Source organism: Archocentrus centrarchus, chromosome 1 (genome assembly GCF_007364275.1).
Source record: "Archocentrus centrarchus isolate MPI-CPG fArcCen1 chromosome 1, fArcCen1, whole genome shotgun sequence".
NCBI lineage: Eukaryota > Metazoa > Chordata > Actinopteri > Cichliformes > Cichlidae > Archocentrus > Archocentrus centrarchus.
This window is the reverse complement of record NC_044346.1, coordinates 13,655,839-13,681,201: the sequence shown is the minus strand read 5'-3', so window position 1 is coordinate 13,681,201 and position 25,363 is coordinate 13,655,839. Positions and strand designations below refer to the sequence as shown.

General features: G+C 37.9%; 1 protein-coding gene across 6 annotated transcripts in view; it reads right to left on the bottom strand.

Annotated features, from left to right (window-relative positions):
* The window catches only part of lrba (LPS-responsive vesicle trafficking, beach and anchor containing), a 178,202-nt gene that overhangs the window by 148,683 nt on the left and 4,156 nt on the right, over positions 1 to 25,363 (bottom strand). For all 6 annotated transcript variants that reach the window (XM_030741932.1, XM_030741948.1, XM_030741940.1 and 3 more), the window contains exons 2-4: positions 3,753 to 3,984; positions 1,692 to 1,792; positions 683 to 778 (exon numbers count right to left, since the gene is read on the bottom strand). In XM_030741932.1, the coding sequence (XP_030597792.1) occupies positions 683 to 778; positions 1,692 to 1,792; positions 3,753 to 3,984 (429 nt within the window). The remainder of the gene's footprint in view (positions 1 to 682; positions 779 to 1,691; positions 1,793 to 3,752; positions 3,985 to 25,363) is intronic.

Below are 25,363 nucleotides of genomic sequence, written 5' to 3'. Positions count from 1 at the left end.
AAAAGGAGGAGGCGGAGGCTTCAACTAAACTAATGTGCAGCCAAGTTCCAACCAAAATTTGAATATTCCAAAACTTAACATGCACGACCTTTACATGAAAAACCTGATCAAACACATTCCTGAAGCAAATGTCAGAAACCGTGCTGCCATCATTGAAAAGCCTGCAATTATACACCAATATTACTACACACTTTACAACATTTCAGCAGGAGCGCACTAACTTTGAAGCCTTGGGAAAAGCCAGAGGTGTAATAGCAGACCAGAAAACATATTTAAGTATCTATGACAAAATAAAAAGTATGTGTGACACAGTTAATTAGAGAAAAGTAACACAGAACGCTAAATGGAAAGCAGCTGAGAAGGCAGAGAGCAGAAGTCCTCTGTTTCATCCAAACACATGTAAAATATTTCTCCATGATGGTGGAAAAGAAGATTTTTCAAAAATGTAGTTGTGGTTCTTAAAATATACTAGCTCACTACTCATGCATTCGGTTTTTTTTCCTAGGAGATTTTTTTCCTGTTCTGTTTCCTGTTGTTACCACTAAATTCCGAACAGTTAGGTCCATAATTTTACATTTTTATTTTTGAAATTATGGGCCTATCTTGTATTTACTATTTGATATAAAAACCATTGTGATGGTGCACAGAGGCAAAACTACAAAAACGTCACGTATGAACTCACTGCTGCATTTTTCCCTGGAAAGCTGAAGAAGGAGTCAGGGCCACTCCTGTGAGCCATGTACTTCAGCACTGACAAAAGCTTCACTGCATGACGAGGCTGAGGAGAAAACACAGACACACAGGTATCACTTTAGACAGCTGATACATTATCAATGTCCAAACAAGCATATGCACACAAACATACACACCCTAGTTTTACACCTGCTCTTCACACATGCAGCCTCAAACTGCTTGTTCTAAATGTGGCTCAAAAACTCAAAGACTTTAGTCACATTATACAACACAGTGCACAGCAAACTACACTCATTTACAATATGTTGCATAAACACAGATATGACTGAATGTTTTTACAAAACAAAAAAGAATATGTTTTAATAGCACAACACAAACTCCCATGGTTCATCCAGTTCCAGATATTCAGGAAAAAAAAAAAAAAAAGCAAAGTGGAGCAGCAGCAAAAGCTGCTTGACAGGGGGAAGTGTGAGGTGAAATTTAGAGGCATAAAATCAACTTGGCCTATTTCCTTGACTTGATTAACGTCAGTGATCAATGGGTTACTCTTCTTCTCTTCCTCACTTCATCTGTCATCCCTTCTGTGCTACTGATTCTCCCTGGATGAAGTAACTTATCTTCTGTACACGTATCATAAATCTTAATTTCATTGTGGGTATACCTGTGTGCAGCTGCACAGACAGCATTTCTTTTCAAAAATGTTCTCCAACTGTGTAAATACTAAATAATAAGTGTTTTGACTTGCATGGTTATGATGTGGGGGGGGGGGGGGGGGGGGGGGGGGGCTGCCTGTGTATATGCTCAAGAACCAGCTAATATCAATAATCCAGAGCTGTAAAGACCAATGAAGAGGAGTCATCTTGTTTCACATGATCTATGTTTTTAATGCGATGAGGGCAGTGCCTGTGGGATGGCAGCAGTTTTAGGTTTTGCTAGAACATTTTTCACGTGGGCCCCAGGCAACCAAGACAGATCACCGTGGCGTGACTCTGACTCACCCACTGGCCTCTCTCCCCTTGCAGCTTGCTGAAGAAAAGCTTCAGCTCTTTGACTGTGATGCTGTAGCTGGCAAGTACACCCAGCATGTCCACCAGCAGGTCTGCAAGCACATATACGAACACAAGGAGGACAGAAAAATAAAGGCATTAAACAACATTAACAAGATGTAACCCCATTTCCAAAAAAAGTTGGGATGCTGCGTAAAATGGAAATAAAACCATAATACAATGATTTGCAAATCTCAAACCCATATACAGCACTTACTCAAAAGAACACAGAAAACATACCAAATGCTTAACTGAGACATTTTACTACTTCATGAAAAATTTTAGCCCATTTTGAATTTGAGGACAGCAACACGCCTCAAAAAAAAGGTGGGAACAAACTTGGGCAACAAAAAGCTGGAAAAGTAAGTAAGTAGTGCTAAAATGAAACAGCTAGAGGAATATTTTGCAACTAATTAGGTTAACTGGCAACAGGTCAGTAAGATGACTTGGTATAAAAGTGAGCATCTTAGACAGGCAGAGTCTCTCAGAAGTAAAGATTGGCAGAGGTTCACCAATCTGCAAAGACCCGCGTCTACAAATTGTGGAACAATTTCAGAATAAAAAAAAAAGAAGACTTTGAATATCTCATCATCTACGGCACACAAAAGATTATTGGATGTCTGATCTTCAGGCCCTCAGCCAGCACTGCATTAAAAACAGCACTGTCATGGAAATCACTGCATAGACTCAGGAACACTTCCAGAAAACCATTTCTGTGAACACAGTACACAATCCCATCCACAAATTCAGGCTAAAGCTCAATGATGCAAAGAAGAAGCCATATGTGAACATGATCCAGAAAAGCCAACACATTCTCTGGGCTAAAAGTCTTCATCTCTGATGGATTGAGGGTGCATCAGTGTCTGTCAAATTGGCAGCTTTCATGTCTGGAAAGGCACCATCAATACTGAAAAAGGTATATACAGGTTTTTAGGGCAACATACACTCCGATCCAAATGACGCATTTTTCAGGGAAGTCCTGCATATTTCAGCAAGACAATGATAAACTGCATACTGCAGCTATTACAACATGGCTTCATAGTAAAAGAGTCCGAGCGCTTAACTGGCCTGCCTGCAGTCCAGACCTTTCACCAACAAAAAACATTCAGCACATTTAATCCTTTCTGTTTGACTGTGAATGAAATATGGCTTTATGAGATTTGCAACCACTACATTCTGTTTTATTTACATTTTATACAATCTCCAAACTTTTTTGGAATTGTTGTATACTCATGAAATTTCTTTAAACTAGCAAAGCTCACAACCATAACAATGGTAGCATTTTTTATTATCCAAGTATTAAATTGAAGCAAAACTTTGAGAAACTAAGCAACTCAGACATATTTAAAAGGAAAGTAGGGTGAGCAGGCACCAAGATTGGAAGAAGAAAAAAAAAAAAAAAAAACTGGAGACCTAAAATAGACAGGTCACTCTGGGAGTCCCAGCTACTGTGCAGCATCTTTCATTAGTAATTATTGACGATGAGCCATATGACAGATACTGTATGACTAGTGTGCATTTTATGAAATTTAATGATTTAATATGATTCCATTCTTCCAGCATAAAGATGAATGGCAGCAACCTATTACAGATATTTTGCTGTTCAATTCTGTACTACTACACTTTTTCAATAAAGGCTTAGAATGACTGCATATGTACAGACATAAAATTCATATTTAAACTCGGGAAGCTTCAGGGAATTTTAATGTGTAAATGTAGACAAAAAGAAAAAAGTATGTCACTCACTTAACAAATATTGCATTCATACTAAAGTGAATGTTATTGTAACCATTACTTTTAGCTGCCTAGTTACTAGTGGGCTATATCATCCTTGCTTGACTGCATAAAGGCTCCAGGCCAGAGTTGTTCTAGCTGGCAAAAGTTCACTGAGCCATTCACTGCAGGATTAATTCATACTAATTTGCAGATGGGCTCCGCAAACCAATTACCCTTAACCTTTCAAAACTAATGGAAGAACAAACACTTATTTTCATGAGAGACTGCTTTCAGTACCTGCAATCATGCTGTCAATGGTGGATATACGCTGGAGCACATGCTGAATGAGCCCCACTTCAGTGCATGCCTGCAGGTTGCGGACACTCTTCTTCAGGATGGCGGTAAAGATGCTCCAGATCTCAGCCTGACAGTTGGGCTCACACTTGTCCAACAGCTCAACCATGCACACAATGCTTTCTGGTTCCTGGATGATGAAGTTCATCTCCAGGTCAAACTGGCCACCAACCAGCTGGAAGAGAGACAGAAAAACAAGTGAGGGTGAATGTGAAGTAGAGATGTAAAAGAAGGAGAGAGTCCTTATTTATCATAAGAAGAATATGACCATATGACTAAAAAAATTAATAAATGTGGGCCCACACTCCTAAATAGATCATTAATCAGGCATAAGGTATGCTGCCAGAGTATTAAAGGTCAACAGAGAAACACTGTATGTCTGTAGTGTCCAACCATTCAACACTGCAAAAATTCAAGAGCAAAATCTATCGATCGAGTAGTAGTTTGTTAATGAACAGTATAGGTGTTAGTGAAACTAAGCTAATAATTTCTGACAGACCAAGAATGACGAGCATGTTTAGAGGTCTTCTGTTCCCGTAGGAGACCCTGAAATACTCCCAGCATCTGGCACAGCCTGGCAGAAATTAATTTCCACTTATGTTCAAGAGTAACAACTGCATTCGTATGAACCACATCCTGACATCTATGCAGAGTTTTCAATTATTTTAAAACACAACACAACATCCCCCCCCCCAGCTCTATTTCTTTCTGTATGAAAGAAACTAATTACAGTATTACTCAGCCTCAGCAGCAGTCTCCAGCTAAAGCTTATTCAGGCAGTGGTGAGGTAGATTGCTTGTCTTATTGCAAAAAAAGTAATGTTCTGTGTGTCCAGGGGAAAAAAATATACGAGCCATAAATGTCATGATTTGTCACTCCTTAATAGTGGTGATGACATTTTTATTATTGAACCCTGCCTAATAGAAAAAGATAAAGAAAATAACAACACTGATGTCAAATTAATTATGTGAGGAAGGCTGTCAAATTTAGAATGAAGAAGGTGTGACTAGACAGAAAAAAAAGACTGATTGTTGTACTAACATTGGACCAGTTCAGTGTGAAAACAGTGTGATTTGGTGCAGGGATCAGAAACTGTCCCATTAAAATGAGTGAGGGAAGATCTACTTTGCATGTGTGCATCTGAATAGAAGATAGAGAAGGAGCAGTAACACAGCTACTGCTGCTGCTGTGATATCTTTAAAGATGTGGAATTAATAATAGCACTGGCGTGCACACACACAGCTCACCCATCGTCCTTTTACCCTTCCCTCACATAATATCTATTTATTCTTTATGCCAAGTATTAACATTAAACCAGGGATGCTATCCTTTACCTTCAGACAGAATCAGATACACAATCACCCCTTAGCACACAGCCTTAGATGAAACATAATGGTACTAACACATTATGCCAAAATTCACAACTATTAAAAATACTTTTCAAAATATTAACTATTAACACAAGAATAAACAGTAGAAATTAATTATTAGCTACAATTAATTATTTTATCAGCATATAATATATTGATATGAATTTTAATTGGCTATTGTAAAATGTATATACAAAGACAGATATAAACCAGAACATCAGTGATCTCATCTAACTCACGACATCTGACTTTACAGTATACGTCACTGTCAGCATAAGAAACAAATTTTCCTTACACAATACTTTCATTTGAGATATATTTCAAAGTTGACTTACTCAATCAAAACATCATTCCATCTCTCCTTTTTTATAAATCAAGACCAAACCCAATCTTATTAACTACAGTTACTTCCAGCAGATACAGATGTCTCAAACCCTCTACACAATGAGCTAAAACTAACTGCATGGGTAGATATAAAAACAAAGTAACAAAACATGTTTTTATCATATATGGATGACTCAAACTTTTAATCAGACAAAGAGCTAAAAAGAGAAAACATCTACTACAAGTATGAATACAGTATTTAATATAACTAAACTTTTTATACAGCTGATCAAACAAACACCAAGCCTCCTCCTACTGGAGAAAAATTTCGTCGTTTTGTGGCCAAAACGATTAGCATCACTAATAAATCACACACACACACCTCTTATAGTAACTTTGTGGTGGATGGCCATATGCTGGATTTTGTCACAGTAACAACTGATTTATAAGCCTAACACTGTAATCAAGTCATCCATCCAAACGAGTCAGCTGACCAATAGATGACACAGAGCAAATATAAGGACAGATAGCAGGGCTGATTTTAAACCTGATGATTTACTTCCTATATTGACAAAGATGTCCAAACTGAAGATAGCTTAACTCCTCCTCTGTTATACAGAGGACGAGTCCCCTCATGGTCATCCTAATTTCTTTGGGGTTTTTTTTTTTTTGGAAACAGAAGATTTTGCAGTTTTTATAAATGAGTTTCTGAACATGACAATTGTAATTGTCATGTTTATCTACAACAAGAAACCATTAAGAGCCTGCCAGCTTTACCTTCAGCTTTGCCACCTTGCAACCACATCTAACATACAGTGTCTATGTTGTTGCTGTCTACAAACTATAGAAATAAATGATTAGAAACTCTTTTTCCCCCTTAGGTGTGTGAGAACATTTTGTTTGCCTACGGGAAAATGGTTATATGGTTTACAATATTTAAACTCCTTAAAACATTCAGAACAATGATTTACATTGTTCTTTTTTGGGAACAGGTAAAAAGCTGCCAGCCCCAGCCTCAACTTCCTCTTAGCCTGAAGCTGCCATAAATGCCAGTGTCTTTTGGAAGCTAGACACCAGATCCCTAGTTGGGTAACCTAGCCTGGCTGTACTCCCCTGAGGCCTGCCTGAATTAATCATGGCTGAGCAGCCCAGCAGCCACTGGGCCGTAACACAAAGCACAAACATGCTGCTCCGGTCTCTATGGAGAACAACACTGGAGGGGAGCAGTTCTAAATGGTACACCAGAACCACTGTTCACATCTAAGATCCAAGATAATTGTATATTTTCAAGTTGATAACCAGGGGGAGAAAAGGAGATCAGGGTTAATAGAAATCAGAAATGTGAATTAGAAATGTCAAAAAGTTTTAAAGTTAGTAGCTTATAAATGTTTCCTTTCATCTGTTTAATGTATATTTCAAACTGCTGTTAAAAACTGGGGTAGAACTGGGTAGAAACATCAGAAAAAAATAAACTAATAAACTGAGATATCTATCTATAGATACATAGAGATATAGATGTATATTTATATGTGCCTTTTTTAATTTACATTTTACATAATTTACATTTACTGGTTCTTAAGTTTGCAATCTGATTACAATCATGTTAAATTCAGTTAGCAAGAAACTGAGGCTGAAACTGAAGGCTGAAGTTTTACTGAGCCTGAGGTCTGAACCAAACAAAACAGATTTGTGAATCATTACAGGCAGCCATGTGATGCTGACAATGAGAGAAAGCAACAAATGACCATTTTGTACCAAAGGGGAGGAAAGTACCCAGCTAAAAGTAATAGGCAGAAACAGTGATGTTGCCAAGGCATAGCTGCAAGGTGATGAGCCCCTCTATTGTGTGTGTGTGTATCCATGTAGATGTTTGTCCTTTATTTCACTCCCTTCTGAAACTACAATTTAATTCTGTCCATGTAGATGTTTGTCCTTTATTTCACTCCCTTCTGAAACTACAATTTAATTCTGTCTGAAATTGTTTGAATATAAAAAGATTTGCATGACTAAGACCACAGAATACAACAGAAAAATGTCCAGGACATTTGTGCGCTTAGATCCAGCATGTCTGTGGACTGTCAGAGGGCTTGAATCCGGCTTTGAATTGCTCTCAACTGTCAGAACACGCCCCATCTATCACTTGTTATTATCTGCCAGTTTTGATGCATAAGCTCTTAAGGACAAGCCCAGAGAAAGACCTGACCAGCGCAACGTTTGATTGATTTCATTGCAAGGCTCGCAGTTCAAGTACTTCCCCCAATCTAATGTGTTGTGATGCCCCACTACTGGGGGTAGGGGTGGGGATGGGGGGTGGGGGGGGGGTGTAAATGTCTGAAGGCCAAGCTCAATTTTGTCCTCTACAAGAGGACTAAATGCCAGAATGTTGTCGATCCATTTTAATGTAAATCAAGTGCAAAAAAACAAAACCCTTAAATGGGCTGTCAAGAGTGACCATGCTTTCACCACACACACACACACACACACACACACACACACACACACACAATTGGCCTACTTTTTCAACAGCTCTCTTAAGTGGATCTATTTTAACAAGCTTTCTTGTCAAACCAAATGTAGTTTAACTTATTCTTCCATGAGAGCCCCACTCTGCATGACCCAAAACAAAGCATCTGTCAAAGTGCCCCAAAACATGATTCGTGATATGACAACATCTTATAATCCAGCGCTCTTCACTGCTGATAAACACTCACATTTCCAACATATTGATGTGAGATGTTGAAATAGCTCCAGCAGATAAGGAGGTCAACCAAATAATCTGTCCTACTCAAATCCCTCTAGCGCTAGTAGTGATACGGTGGAATGAGCTTCAGATGGAGTAAAGGAGGGGAAATAGTGAGCCGAGGTCTTTAAAGGGGTTTGTGATGCAGCAAATTTTAACAAATGTTAGCAATCGCCATAACCTATAACTCTTACACCTTTCTTAATAATAATAATAATAATAATAATACAATCATTGCGAATGTCCCTAAATCAAGACACATCCAGTGCAAATGTAAAACAGGTTTTATTTGTGTGCAACCTTTTAGCAGGAAATTAACTCCATATAATATCTCGATATTTTTTAGCTGAATGGCGATATATGATATACGTCTCAATATTTTTTCTTCCCAAAAGGTATAAACAAAAAGGCACTTCTGAGTCAAAGCTACATGTCCCAAAATGTCACACATTTTGTTAATAAATGTCACACATTTATTAACATTCAGCTGTAGATGTACATGAGAAATTGCTCAAAAATAAACTATTGGCATATTTAAATAATAATGCTTCTCAAATAAATTAATGCTTTTTTCCTCTATGAAAAAAAAAAAGACTCACAGCTGTGCTGTTAAAATGTAAACAGAAAAGATAGAAAGCAAAATAGCAAAAGGCTGACTTATTCTTTAAAAAGCTGGTGAAGTCTACTTCACTGCAAAGTGCTTCCTCTTGTGTGTACTCCTGTACATCTAGTACTCTGTGTAAATAACAAAACACGTAACAAACTGAATGAATAAAATTCCATCCTTCAGTCAGCAGGATTTTAGCCAGCTCAGTAAATCCATAGACATATGCACTGACGTATCACAGCAACGGGCCCAATGTGGCGTGTTTAAGCACACGAAAAAGACCCACTACCGCTATTAAGGTCACATGACTTATGGTACAAACCAACTTCCCCTATGGAGTTGCGGTATGGTGGAGCCCTCTTGCCTGAAGCCAGGTACTCCTGGGGGTCTGGGCGATGCCAAAGCGTATGAACGGATGCAGTACGAAGGCTGTATGTACAAAAAAAAAAAACAACGGCAACATCGGAGGATTTCAGGTTTTCAAAACTCTCCAAAAGTTGTCGACGTCACCGGAAAAAGTCGCTAAATTTAACGCTAGTCGCTTTTTGGAAAAAAAAGTCGCCAGCAGGGTCTGAAAAACCACTAAATCTAGCAACAAAGTTGCTAAGTTAGCAGCACTGCCATGCTGTCATTTCCTGCATGATTTACGGGTGAAGCGGTGAGGGACAGAGGAGGGGTACTGCGAAGGTGTGCAGAGACAAATTGGAAGAAGAGAAAGGTGAACTGGTGGATCTAAAAGTATGATTGTAATGTGACAGACTATATCCATATAAACAATATTGTCTCATCTTATAGTCGCGTATGAAAATGTATCGATATTTCTTAAAAACTCGATATCGCCCAGCCCTGCTGCCACTCACTGGATGATATGTTTGTGTGGGAAAATCTCACCAGATCAGCAGTTTGTGAAATACCAGGCCGTCTGGCACCAACAACCATGCCATATTCAAAGTCATTCTGATGCTCTCTTTGAACTTCAGCGGGTCATCTTGACCATGTCTACATGGATAAATCAAACTAATAAAGTGGCCAGTGAGTATATAGAACAGGCAAAATCTAAATCTGGGATAACAGCTGACAAAGTCACTGACTGTTGGTGGTTTTGTGGTATTTCAGATTACTGATAAGACCCCACCACATGAAAGAAAAAAAAAATTCAGTTTGCGATAAAATCAAGTTTTGCTGCTGAACGCTAGATTAAAATCAAAGCCCCAATTTATTATCTTACACTAAAAGGTCTGTTGCACTATATTGTGCATATCACAAGATTCACGATTTAGGTGTACCACTATGTTTGCTCTATGTCAGGCTTCAGACCCTCCATCCCTGCAACACTGAATTGGATAAATGGTTATGAAAATGGATGTACGGATGGATGTTCATCACCACTCGTCTTTATACTACAATACATCCAAGCCAAACTGAAGCAGTTAAAAAATAAATAAATAAATAAATTGTACCAGTTTTACCATGCTTATCATTATAGCTTTATTATTAAAATTTTAAATATTATTAAAAATTCACCCAACACCAAAGCAATATTCTGTCTGGTGCATAAGCCTCCCACTTTGCATTTTCTAAAACAGAAGTGGAAAGCAAAGTGGTGAAAATTATGCATGCAATGACCATGAAAACAGCGCTTCAATGATCACAGTGCTGCAACATAACCTTTTAAAGTGGTTCACTGCATTCATCCTGTGTGACAATTTGTTCTTCAAAATCCATGTGATGAATACTTCATATAAGCAGGACTAAATACTCTGTTAATTTGGCTCAATTTAGGGGTCCCAACACAATTTGCCATTATTCTTAGGTTTTATTGATTATTGGACTAATTCATTTAAGATTAGGAGACTGATCTTGTAATATTGTTGAGGACTTTTTTTTTCCTGATACACAATGCTACCTTCCTTATCACATGAGACAAACATAATGAGAGACAGAATGGAGAGGGAGGAGGAAGTTATTTTAATAGCTGGATTTCTAAGAATATCTTCAGAAGTGCAGCCTGCCAAGCTTTTGTTTCAAACAACGGGCTGGCATTCATTTTTACACTACAATAAATGTAATCACATCTTGGCTGCAGTTTAACACATAATTTATTTTGTTGCATCATTCATTTATCTAAGAACTCGTTGACACAACACGCAGAAAAGGCAATACACATGCATAATGCACATAAACCTACAGAGTTTTAGATTATTTCATGTGATCACACATAATTTATTCTGTATTAAACTATGTGCACTGTCTGACAGAATAAATGAAGCAGAAACCAAGACAAGAAAAAAGGAAAACAAGCCCTAATTAGGCCCTATACATCTCACTTAATAGATTACAGATTAAACAATCCATCCTCCTACATCCATGCTGCTTTTTCATACTTTACTCGCCAAGATTGTAAGGCAACGCAAGGTGTGTGCAAGGCATGTCAAAATTCTTGTATATTTAAAACACTTTGTGCTATGTAATACCTATCTAGGATTAGTCTAGGAGGAAGGGTGTGAGTATAATCTGCAGCAGTTTTCCATATTTGCACATAAAGATAAACATATGCACTTCGATGATGCTGTGAAAAGCTGGATTGTGACCTTTTTCTCCTGTTAAGCAAATACTCATACACTCATCACATAAGCTAAACAACTGGTATAACTGCCCTCTTCCACACTTGCACTATCTGGCAATTGAGTTCAAGTTGCTGGGTGGCTGCTATTGTCAACAAAAGGAAAAGGCTTGTCAGGAAATGGTCCTCATTACACATCAGAGTCCTGGGTTCAGAGCAATGTTCTCAGTTTTTGTGCACAACTTTGACCAACTAAACCCGTTGCCTTGGGAATGAGATGTTCAAAATTACAGCAATGCTAAAATCCTGCTCTACTGACCACATGGCATCTTTCCTTGAGAAAAATCTTGACGTGGTTTCTATCTGGACTTGGTTATTAAGCATTAATAAAACTAATTCTGGGGATATGTTTTCTCTGTTACTCTGAGGTGACTTCCAAAAAGCAGACATGGAAAAACTATTCAATCAAACAAAGAATGTCAATGTGTAACAGCTTTGCCTGTGTTTTAAGTTTGAATAGTAGCAGTGTGATAAGTTAAAAACAACAGCTACGGAGTTGAAGCAGGAAAGAGATAAACATTAGTCATTACTGAGGAATTCCAGCCTGCTTTAGTGCACGGAGGAGTGAAATCAGAATTCAAACATGAAGAAGCTTCATTAAATCTCTGTAACATGGAAAAGGTAGGATATGAAGGTTTCATTATAAACACATGCAAAAAAAATTTTTTCCATATTCAACAAGGTATCAAAATGCACCAGACTCCATGATATGCATTTCTGGTATGGCATGTCTCAACTCTTCATTAAAGTTGTTCATTGCTCACAGTAAGAGAAAGCAAGCTTTATATACTGTACTTCATCCTTCAATAACACACACTTTTTCAATCAGATTTTTTTAAACCTAGGATTGTTTTTAATCAATGTGCCATCAAAATGAAATTAAAATAGGTTTGCCAACAATTCTCTGGACAGATTCAGTAGCTTTGGACACTTTGGGATCAACTCAGCTTACACATATTGAAGTTGAAGGTTAATATAACATGCAAATTTAAGCTTAAGGTAAAGTCAAATGACTGCTGTTAATGTATTACAGCCACAGGCATTGTATTAGCATCTCAGCAGCTGACAAAAATAATGCATCACTTCCTCATGTGCACATGCATCCTTGTGCTTGCAAAGTTCTAATCCAAGTAAATTTTTATTGATTTTTATATCAAGGTATTTTATTTTATTGTTTTGTTATTTCATTTATTTGTTTATTTGGAAGTAGATCAAGGTAAACGTCAAAAGCTCCTCAATGTGACACCAATAACCCGCAGGCCTAAGAAATCTGGACTCTGGTACAAAATCATGTAATGACAGCAAAAGATCAAAATAGGTCAGGAAAGATGCAACTCTAGACTTGTGTGTCTTGCTTCATTATATGAAAGAATATTTATGTAGCTTCATACCAAATGTAAAGAATGGGCTATATGATCCACCTTTTTTCCAAATTACCATTTAGCTAACATTTGGAACAGAATTCAAATTCTGTTTAAAGAGTTATAGCAGGATTTATCGCTCTTTGAAATCTGGGAAATCCCAAATGGGGAGCCAGGAAACTGTCTGCACCCTGCAGCATATCCCAACACAGTTGCTCCATTCTAACCTGCTTCCTGTAGTTTCCTCTGCATATCATAAAATTCTAGTCAACAAAGACTGAAGGCCACAGAAAATGGCCCTGAGAGCACCTATGCACACTTACCGGTCAGTAAATCATTACCCAATTGTGATTCGGTAATTGCATCCCAATGCAGAAAGCAATTTCTTGGTCTATGAGCTCAAGCACATTTAAATAAAATAGAGCAAAAACTGTTTACAGTACTTCAGGGGTAGTCTGGCCTTTAAAAACAAAAGAGCTAAATTCATGTCAAGTCAAATTTATTTCCAATATAACAGATGAAAAAAAAATGTCTACGCATGTTTTGCATATAGAGACATTTGCCTCTGGGACACCAAAGCTAGCTGTTGAACCTTGATGACTTGAGCGTAACTCAGTAAAGCAACAAGTGTTGCAAGATGTCAAACTGACAACCCCAATGGTGTACCAGCATGAGCACATGTGACCTTTTAACATTTATTTCAGTGGTCTGTGAGCAGGTGCTGCCTGTCTGATGGTCCTGTAGATGTTTGATGGCATCGCTTGATATCGACAGTCACTGTTTATGGGTTACTGCATCATTCTTTTGACATCTCAAAGAAAACTCGTGGATGTACGTTTGATTTGGATTAAGGCAGGATGACCAACTTCATATTCATTGCTGATTCACTCGGCTGTGACACAAATACAGCATTAAATCAAAAATCCCATATGTTGCTTCACGTTCTCAAATGCAAGGATTTTCCGGTATTCAGCTCAGCATCGCCGCAGAGTGAATACATTTAGTACACAAAATAAGGGACTCAAAGAAATTTACTTGGAGTTCTCCTATCTAGTAATTTCAGGTGGGAGTTAGCATTTTTGTGATTTTATCTTGTCTGAGAGTGACTTAAGTTAAAAAAAAAACAAATTGCTAAATGATGATGCAGCCCTATATCAATTATTACTTTCATCATAGTAAAATATAATGTAAATATTATTCTAGTTTTGTTTTCATTACACTAAATGAAATTCAGCAAATGAATTGAGTCAAAATTATCTCAGAAAGTTTGTGGTTGCAACTGCCCCTAACAAAAAGTTATTTTCATTACATATTTCATACCCTACACGACACTGTTATAAAATAACATAACATTTCCCCCTGGTATGTGTTAAGCTTCAGTTTAAGAGTATGCATTCATTATGTAAACCAATAAGCACTGTATAACATGCAGATCACATCAAATATAATATCTGCATGATACACACAAAATCACATAAAAACAGAAACATTACACAGAAATATTTTTGGGTCAACACCATAAGAAAGATATCCGACAGCAAAGCTAGATAACCCTAACCTTTCTGTTTCCTTCTCCAGTAATACAGTGAAAGAAAAGAAATGCAAAAATGTTGACTCTGTGGTTCTGGCAGATGTTCTGGGAGTGAGCTGCATGGACTTCCCTCACCCTTTCACCTAAATAAGTCATTCAGTAGAAGCTATGTGTACTCCACCTTTTTTTTTTTTTTTTTTTTTTAACAGTTTATCATCCTGCTTCTCGGCCTAGAGAGCCTGCTACATAAAGAAAACTAATCAAAAATTGAGATTTTCTTTCCCAAAAAAGGACTTGAATAGCAATTCTAGTATATAAATAAAGATAAATCATGGAAAAACAATGTAAATACTCCCCAGTGATCATAGTTTCATAGGTTCCTAAAGGTTTTATATTAACCAGTTGTATGGGGGGGTCAGGGGGCATGTTGAGACAAAAAATAAATAAATAAATAATAAAATAGCCACCTGCATGCTTCCAGCAACCACTAAAGTTCCATCTACAGCATACCCTCTTTGATCTGATGCTTAGCAGATCTTAAAATTATTCAAATACAATCTCAGATGACATATTAACATCAAAATGTAGACACTGATCCCAAGCAAAGCAGCAAATCTACAAAAGAATGGCCAAAAATGAAAAGAATCAATATGCTGTAATGGCCCAAAGTCCTGATCTCAACCAGACTGAAATGCTGTGGTAGGACCTGAAGAGAGCTGTGCATAAACGAATGCCCACAAACATCAATGAACTGAAGCAACTTTGTAAAGACGAGTGGGCTGAAATTCCTTCACAATGATGTAAGACACTGATAAAAATCATACAGAAAATGATTACTTCAAGTTATTTCTGCTTAAGGTGGTTCTACAAGATACTGAATCATGGGGTGTACTTAGTTTTTCACACACTGCTTCTGCATTTTGGTTTAGGCATGTTGTTCTTCATCGGAGGTTATATTTAGATCATTTTAGAACCTACTAAGGACTAGATTTTTTTTTGTTTTGTTTTTTTTTAATTACATCCACTTCTTACACTTCTTTTTCACTGTACAGACTTTTGGGCAGAATGTGTTTTCTTAGGTCACAGTGACCTCGAGCTAATCATTTCATCCTGACGTTAACGTAAACGTTTGAGGAACAAAGCTTGAGCAAATTCCTTAGACCAGACTTATCAGCCTTTGGAAATATTTGGTGAATTAGAAAATGAAAAATATGCCCAAGATAGCCCAGAACTATTTAGCAGCTTGTGATACATCTAGCACAAAACCTTTACAAAACTACAGTGCATGATCTCTTTAGTGAACAAATGCTTCTAGAGTGTGCTCAAAGAGTTGATTGATGTGGTAAATAAGACCCTGTTCAGACTTTTCAAAATGTGCTGCTGGCTTCAGTTTCAAGATGGACATACAAAAGAAAACAATCAGATGTATCCATTTTTAACATTTTTCTCTATGTTATATGTTCAGTTAGGTTAGGTTAGCTTAAATAACTGGTCAATAATTGAATTCCACCTTTAATTACATTTAACTCATTCAAACCTTTTTAAAAATGGGGTTTACATTTACCAGACTCATTCAAGCTGGCAATGAAACACCTCCAAATTTTCAGTTGGCACAGCCACTTTGACTCTAGCAACCTACGCATTATGAGTTAGCATGCATGTATGCAATCAAAAGGGTGCAGTTTCTCTGGCTAAGTAAGCCTTATCTCAGCACAACCCAATTTCAACAGACCAATTTTTATTACACAAGCATTAGCTGCGTATTCTTCACAGTAATCCCATGATCAGCAAAATAAACTGATAATTAAAAGCTGGAGGAAAGATCCCTTATGAAGGATAGAATCATGCAATCAATCCCTTTATTAATGCAGAGGAACACGCCATAAGACCGGCTTCAACTAGAGCAAGTGTCAGTATTCAGAAACAGTGGTCTTATACAAAAGTCTGTCTGAAGTGAAATAGTTGAATATGATTAATTCTACCAGCACTTAACCATATAGCTGGGAACACTTTAAGTGTCAAGAGTGTCAAGAACACAGTGGGTCGATAACTCATCTGTTCTGTGCTTCTGAAACCTACAGCACACAACCGACTTCAAGCCAGGAAACAACCATTTCTGTAGCAGCTACATCCTGCCTTAGTTGGTCCAGCTGACAGCTCACCTGGTCTGAGTAAAGCGTTCAAGCAGTTGACACTGGGACAGTTCTCCCCTCTTTTTTAGCTTCCAGCCTAGTTTATTATGTCAAATCTTAGTGCATGCACTTTATCAAATTACTCTCAGATAACCTCCATTAAATGCCTGTTGTAAAAACATGCTCAGCATGCAACAAAATTAAATGAATTTGAGCAATTTGTACAGCAGTCTACAAGAGTCAGGAAAGTATATTGTAAATCTCTTATGACATTTTTATTGAAAAGCAATTATTGCTATGTAATGCAATTTCACTGGAAAGAGCGTGCAACCCTGCATCATACAAAATAATTTGCCACACTCGTAAGTCTATCATAGATACTTAAAAAGAGCACATTTTCATATTATCTCAGGTTGACCTAAATTACTAATTAAACTACCTAAAAACAAAGATGAAAGCAGACAATACTACAAAACACTGGGATGAGAAAGCATGTTTGCATTTAGGCACTTCATACTAAACCTGTTATTATAACATTTAATTTTTGATTTACATTACTTTCCCTTTAAATCTTCACCACACACTATATTATGTTGTATCCACCACATATTATGTTCTAATATTCACATCCTGTCTAAGCATCTAGCACTGCAGCTTCACTTGTCAACAAACAGTACAGGCATATTGTTACATTCCCCCTACTGTGAAAACAACAAGTTAACACTGGTTCCTACTTAGCCAGAAGCTATGGTGCTCAAACATGTCAGTTTAACCAGAACTTCAAGGTTTTTACCATTTAAAAATGCACAAGTGTTTTACATAACCAGTGCCGAAAATAGTAGTTAATTATCTTAGGTAGGTACATTTCGCAGCCAGTGAGTATACCACTTATTTTAACAATAGCTGACCTTAATAGTTAAGGTGAAATGACACAAACCAACTTTAATAACATCAAAGGCAAAAAATAAATAAATCTAGGTTTTGGTGGTTTTCTGTAAGTAGTAACCGCAGGACAAATATCAGCAATCTAAAAGAAAAGAAAAGTCCACTATTGTAGATGTCCAGCTTACAATGCTTTAAGTGATTCCACTTAAATGCCGTGTAAAACTAATAAATGAATAAAACTAATAAAACTGATGAGCAGCCATCTTAAAGTCAATCATCATGATGACAGTCCTGCAGTCTCACTACATAAGAACACTCAATACTGTTGCCCCTCTGAAAAAGAAAGTAACGAGTCATTACATTTATAAAAAACTTCAACTACTATGGAAAGATAAGCTAGATATGCACATTACTCATCATCATTACTCCAAACCAAACTCCCGGGCTGAATTTGGTTTGGAGAGGCCTTTTATCCCATTCTAAAACGGACAAACCATAATTTTAAAACAAGAGAACTTTATTTGCAGTATAAAAACACTATTTATTCAGCAGCATTAACACAACTGTATGTGCATGTAGCAGCAAGGGGGGGGGATTTTGATCACCAGCCAGTTCGGCCTGGAAACAACCGGCCGCTCGGGAAACCTCCCGAGTCTCCCGATGGCCACCACGCCCCTGCTCATCATTATTAGAAGAAAGATAAATCTTTTTTTTTTTAACAGGCTAAAAAAGTCATAGTAACTCAGTTGAGCCATTCATTCATTTAGCTCTCAGTACTGTTTCAAGAGAGTCAAGAACAAAAGTAATCCTCCTTTCCTGAAAGGTATGTGTCCCATTTTTCCCAAAGGGCATCGCCCTTTTCTTTTTGCAGCCTTAGGTTAAAAGTCAGACGTTCCATGCATCAAATGTTATTAACAATTGAAATCCATTGGCTAATGGTGGGTGGGTCCCTACTAAGCCACCGCTTTGTTATGGCTTTTTTGCTTGCCGTCATAAATATTTTTAGTAGGTATCTTTCACTTTTTGATAATGACGGATCTATGCTTCCCAGGTAGAAGGACAGGCAGGTGAATTCAATATTATAGCCCAGGATTTCCTTAACAGAGCAGTGAATGCCTTCCCAGAAATATTTAAGAACAGGGCAACTCCAGAAGATGTGTGAGTGGCCAGCTGGGCAGTAGCCACATTCCCGCCAACATACAGGTGGAAGGTCAGTCTGTTTAGATTTTTGTATTGGGGTTATAAAAGGGAATATCCAGATTTGATATTACATAAAGGAGCACCTGTCAAATTCATCCAATTTGTTAGAGGGGCCTAATAGTTTGCTGAAAAGCTTTCAGCTCTTCCAAAACACTGGAGCAAGATGGTGACAAGCATTAGAAAGAGTGGTTTTATTTCTCTTATATGAGCATTTCTACACCAGATCTCTTTAAAAAAAAAAAATCACAAATAGCTCTTGCCTGGGTAGAGTGAGCTTGAGGGAGGAAAAGAGAGCAACTAGAGAGAAAACTGTCTGATATTTTATGTTTTCACATGTACTTCCATCAGTTAGTCTCCAAAAGGTAAGGGCTACAGCATATGAAACCAACTTTAAACACTTGCTAGTAGAGTGTTTTGTTCTGACTTGGTTTCCAGAGTTTCCAAAAATTGGATGGCAAGCAAAGCCATCAGGATCCTATCTTGTGGAACCAGCTCCCAGTTTGGGTTCAGGAGGCAGACACCCTCCTCTACTTAAAATTACCCCTGTGGCTCTTGGGCAGACTTTATCAGCTTGTTGGTGTTTGGGAGTCTTAAACACTTCCTGTTCCCAGTTTCTGCCATCATAACCATTAGCATTCTGACAAAATGCCTTTGTGAGCTGGCACACTTAAAGATGAAACAATAAGAGAAGAGATGTAGGCCAAGTAGTAGGCTACACCACCCTGGCCCGGTTTCTTAAAAGCAGGCTCAGTCACTGAAACGCCTGCAGATGAAGAGAAATAACTTGTCACCAGTCACTCAATCTTCCACTGTACGCTCAGCATTGTACGTCAAAAAAAACAAACCGAAACCTGAATAGTTTGAATGGAGAATGGTACAAGTGATTCATGTACAAGTGAAGGGACAGCACTCAAAGAATATTGATTTATTATTTTGAAAGTTTAAAATAAATTAAAAAAAATACAAAGGGAGGTGAGAGAAATTTAAAAAAACATGACTCAATAATAAATAAATGAATAACACTTTTTTTTTCCCCCAGAGATGTTTGTTCCCTGAGAATAACCCTTTCAGTTAAACAACACACAATTACTGTAATCCCTCAATTATCACGGGTGTTACGTTCCAGGACCACCCGCAATAAGTGAAAATCCGCAAAGTAGGGACGCTATATTTATTTTAATACTTATACATTATTTTAGTAGTTATACACTATTTTAAGTTTTTATAAACCCTCCCCACACACTTATACACCAAATATATACATTACTGTACAACACGTACTATGCATGTGAAGAACGAGTACCGCAAAAACCCACGAAACAGCGACAATACAGCAATAAATATTTTACACTAATATTGATTGACAGTGACAGAAACAGTGAGTCCGCGAAAAGCGAACCGCAAAGTAGCGAGGGATTACTGTACATGTAGGCTACTGTGTGCTCAACAAGACTTTAGGTCTGGTGTGATGCCTACCTCAAAACTTATTCTATTCACATATTTACTAATTAGTTTACAAATAAACTTAGACACAAACGCAGCTGTCTATATACCCTGAGTCTTCATCACTCCTGAGGTAGTTAACCACTAACCCATCATGTAGAACAAGTTTCCCTAACTTCCCTGCTGACAACAGGCAGCATGCTATTCCCACCAGCGCTATCAACATTCCCATTAAATCTGTTAAAAATAAAATGCCATCGCAGTGATATTTCATAACTACAAAGTCCCAAAATACTGCATCTCAAGATTTTAACTGTCTCTAAATTCTTGTTATGCAATACAATATATCTCTCAGCTGACACACATCTCTTTCAAACATTGTTAAATCCTGAGGCCATCTGCCTATTTCCCAACAAACAGCAGACAATGAGGCATGATGGGAGCATTATCGAACCTGCTTGAGAGCTAAATAAAAATACTATACAAGTAGGAGAAAACAGACATTCTAGTTGCCGCTTTGTGGAACCACTTATACCTATAGCTCATCCTGACTAGCTAATCCAGTTTACTCTCAAGAAAGCTTACTGTGTCGATTCCACTGCTATATCTATAGCTATATGAAGTGCTTTGAGTGCTTGAGTAGAGTAGAAAAGCACTGCACAGGTGCTGTCATAAAATTAGAATATCATGAAAAAGTTGATTTATTTCAGTAATTCCATTCAAAAAGTGAAACTTGTATATTATATTCATTCATTACACACAGACTGATATATTTCAAATGTTTCTTTTAATTTTGAAAATTATAACTGACAACTAATGAAAATCACAAATTCAGTATCTCAGAAATTTAGAATATTACTTAAGACCAATACAAAAAGGATTTTTAGAAATGTTGACCAACTGAAAAGTATGAACATGAAAAGTATGAGCAAGTACAGCACTCAATACTTAGTTGGGGCTCCTTTGCCTGGATTACTGCAGCAATGCGGCGTGACATGGAGTCGATCAGTCTGTGGCACTGCTCAGGTGTTATGAGAGCCCAGGTTGCTCTGATAGTGGCCTTCAGCCCTTCTGAATTGTTGGGTCTGGCATATCGCATCTTCCTCTTCGCAATACCCCATAGATTTGCTATGGGGTTAAGGTCAGGTGAGTTTGCTGGCCAATTAAGAACAGGGATACCATGGTCCTGAAACCAGGTACTGGTAGCTTTGGCACTGTGTGCAAATGCCAAGTCCTGTTGGAAAATGAAATCTGCATCTCCATAAAGTTGGTCAGCAGCAGGAAGCATGAAGTGCTCTAAAACTTCCTGGTAGATGGCTGTGTTAACCTCAGACCTCAGAAAACACAGTGGACTAACACCAGCAGATGAAATGGCACCCCAAACCATCACTGACTGTGGAAACTTTATACTGGACCTCAATCAATGTGAATTCTGTGCCTCTCCTCTCTTCCTCCAGACTCTGGGACCTTGATTTCCAAAGGAAATGTGAAATTTACTTTGATCAGAGAACAAAACTTTGAAGCACTCAACAGCAGTCCAGTCCTTTTTGTCTTTAGCCCAGGCGAGACACTTCTGACGCCATCTCTTGCTCAAGAGTGGCTCGACACAAGGACTGTGACAGCTGAAAATCATGTCTCGCATACATCTGTGCATGGTGGTTCTTGAAGCACTGACTCTAGCTGCAGTCCACTCTTTGTGAACATTTTTGAATGGGTTTTGTTTCACAATCCTCTCCAGGGTGCGGTTATCCCTATTGCTTGTATACTTTTTTCTACCACATCTTTTCCTTCCCTTCACCTCTCTATTAATGTGCTTGGACACAGAGCTCTGTGAACAGCCAGCCTCTTTAGCAATGACCTTTTTTGTCCTGCCCTCCTTTTGCAAGGTGTCAATGGTCGTCTTTTGGACAACTGTCAAGTCAGCAGTCTTCCCCATGATTGTGTAGCCTAAAGAACTAGACTGAGAGACCATTTAAAGGCCTTTGCAGGTGTTTTGAGTTAATTAGCTGATTAGAGTGTGGCACCAGGTGTCTTCAATATTGAACCTTTTCAATATAGTCTAATTTTCTGAGATACTGAATTTGGGGTTTTCATTAGTTGTCAGTTATAATCATCAAAATTAAAAGAAACAAACATTTGAAATATATCAGTCTGTGTGTAATGAATGACTATAATATACAAGCTTCACTTTTTGAATGGAATCACTGAAATAAATCAACTTTTTCATGATATTCTAATTTTATGACCAGCACCTGTATATAAACCAGTTCATATCTCTGGAAAAAAATATGACGGACACAAAATTACCTTTTTTGTTTAAGGAAACAAAAAGGCCATTTATGGAAATAATGAGCACTGAATATTATTTTGAAAATAAATCATGCACTTTGGGCTATAAACAGCCAGTCATGCTTGTTTAGTCAACAGTCCTACGCTGCTTCAGACTACCTTGAGCTACAGTGATAGAAGAAGAAAAACGCGTGACCCTGAAATTGGGCTGATGTGACAGATAATGGAGAGAAGCAGATAGCATTTCATTCATGTGTCAGATTAGAAGGCTCTTTGTTACTGCCAGAGAGGGCAAAGCATGCCTGGAGAGAGAACAAGCATCACCCTCACTCTTATGGCTTTTGTGCCAGACTGTGTGCAAATGAAGGTGGGGGGGGGGGGGGGGGGGGGGGGGGGGGGGGGGGGGGGGGGGGTTGAGTGTTTGTTGCACTCTTGTGGGCAACATGCACACAAGCAGTGAACTATGGTTTCTAATGATTAAATGACTAGGCAGAAAAAAATAAATAAAAAATAATGAGTAAAGTGTTTATATTAATACTTGTCTGAGACCTTGGGGATTATCTGATTGCAACCATTGCTAGTTTCTAGTAAGGCCAAAAATATCCTGTATCTGCTGATAAGAACAATAAAGCTACTAAACACAATTTCACAGTTTTAAAGCGTGATGCACAATAATTCCAGAGCACAACTACTTTTCGTGATTTATTCCAGCACTGGTAAGTAATAAGGGTCCCAGGCAGCCTATTTAAAGAAATAAAGGGAAGATGCAAGTTTAGAATAATTAATTTCACTTATGACAGGCTATCTCAAAGGAGGATCCACTGTGTCAACATCAATACCACAGATGATAAAGTGGGCAACAATGCACTATCAAACATAAACTGCACATGTTCAGAAACACAAAGACAAAGACAGAGACCTTAAAATAACACTGAAGAAATGGAAAAAGAAAACTGATTTGCCTCTTTGACAGAACTAGAAATACAGCAAGGCTGAAATCTATATTTTCTACAGTAACCCAACCCAAAAGAACTCAAATACAAGTAGACATGAAAATTTTAAAGACCTGACCAAAAGAGGCCATCTAAGTTATAGCTACAACTTAAAACCGATTTAACACAGTGTTTCAGCAGGTAGTTTAAGTACAATTTAGGTTCAAGACAAACTGAAGCCCACGAAAAGGCAATTTCCAGCATTACACATTTGAACATTCATAAAAGTGAAATCATTTCATTCATAAAGTTGAACTTTCTTATGATTTTTCTATATGCTACATCCCAGATAGCCCTACATGTGAAGTGCTGTGGCAAAGACTGTATTTTCACATAAATAAACCTATCCCATCCATCCATCTTTTTCCGCTTATCCAATTCAGGGTCACGGCGGGGCTGGAGCCTATCCCAGCTGTCAGGGCGAGAGATGGGGTCCACCCTGTACAGGTAACTAGCCTGTCACAGGGCTAATACAGAGAGACAGATAACCATTCACACTCACATTCACACCTATGGGCAATTTAGAATGACCAATTAACCTAACCCCACTAAGTGCTTGTCTTTGGACTGTGGGAGGAAGCCAGAACACCCATATTTAATCAATCCTTAGTAAACAGAAACCTCACTTTGAGTTTAATTTGTGGCTTCTTTCTGCTATAAGCCTTAAGGCTGCTGTTCTCTTGGTGATAAACAAAAATTATTTGATGTGATGCAAATTGTTTCATAAAGGAAATCAAAACTAACATTTAAATGTGTGCCTTGAGGCCACTGTTTGTTGTGATTTGGCGCTATATAAATACAATTGGATTGAACTGAATGACTATAGCAAGTGTATTCAGATAGTTTTGAGTTTCACAGCTGTCTACCAGCAGCCCTATGACCTTGTAATCAGGTAAAGCCACAGTTACATTCCACACCACCAACTTACCCATCTCCTGTGTCACCTAACAGAGAAGCCATGATTCTAACTTAGCCTGGCTCCTCTTCATAGAGCGTTACATTAGCCAGTGCTCTACCAGGCCTAGAAGATTATCTGCCCTATGTAAGGCAGTGGTGTGCCTCTCATACTCTTTCATTGTCTTATATTGGGATAATCACAAGAGCCCTATTGGAGCTTAAAAAAAACAAACAAAAAACACAATAAACCTTGATGCAGGAATACTGATATTGCCTAATGGCAATCTGTTTTTTCCTCATTTATTTCATCCTCTGTACTAACATGTAATTATGTGTGATTATGCATTACAGTGCTGTCCTGGCACACCTACAACTTTGTCTGCTAACAAACAGAAAATTAAATCAGCAGACAGATACAGGCAGCAATGTTTATTGAAGACGGCTCGACTAAGAATTAACACTAATCTGCAGCTCCTTGCAGCTTTCAGCATATTGCTTCAGTTAGCCAGAAAAAAACAAAACAGTAGCACTTCCTGTAAAGCTGTGGGCAGCCACTCAGAGCACAAGGGATAAAAAAAAAAAAAAGAAAAGAAACCACTCTACACTACCTGCCTTAAAAAAAGGGCGGGAGGGCAGAGTAAACAAGTGACTACTAGACAAAGTGAAACATTTACCCAAGCTCAAGAGACCCAGATTTTTTTTTTCCTCAGGAGTTGGCATGTGGCTAAAACGCCAGCGACCGTTGGACTCAACATTTTGACAGGAAGCCAGACATAAATATCTCTGACTTACTACAAGTTAAACTTTGTTCACCAGTCGCTCTGTGTTTCAAGCATTGTGTACAATCTGCGATCTAGTGGGCTGAGAGCTGTAACTCAGTTTCCTTTTTTCTTAACCAATATGGTTCGGGGGTTTTTAAGCCCAGGCTGTAGCACACAATAATTCATATGATTCTGTTTTAAAAATATATTGATTATTATTGATTACCATTTTAATTGCTGAAAGGGTAGAAAACAAGATAGAAATCTCCTACTACCTAGTGGGTGCTGCTATGCTTTAGACATGCAGACATTTAATAATAAAAAAAAAAAAAAAAAAATTAAAAAAAGGTCTACACAGGCAACAATGAACTCCTGTGTAGTTGAACTATTATGCTCAAA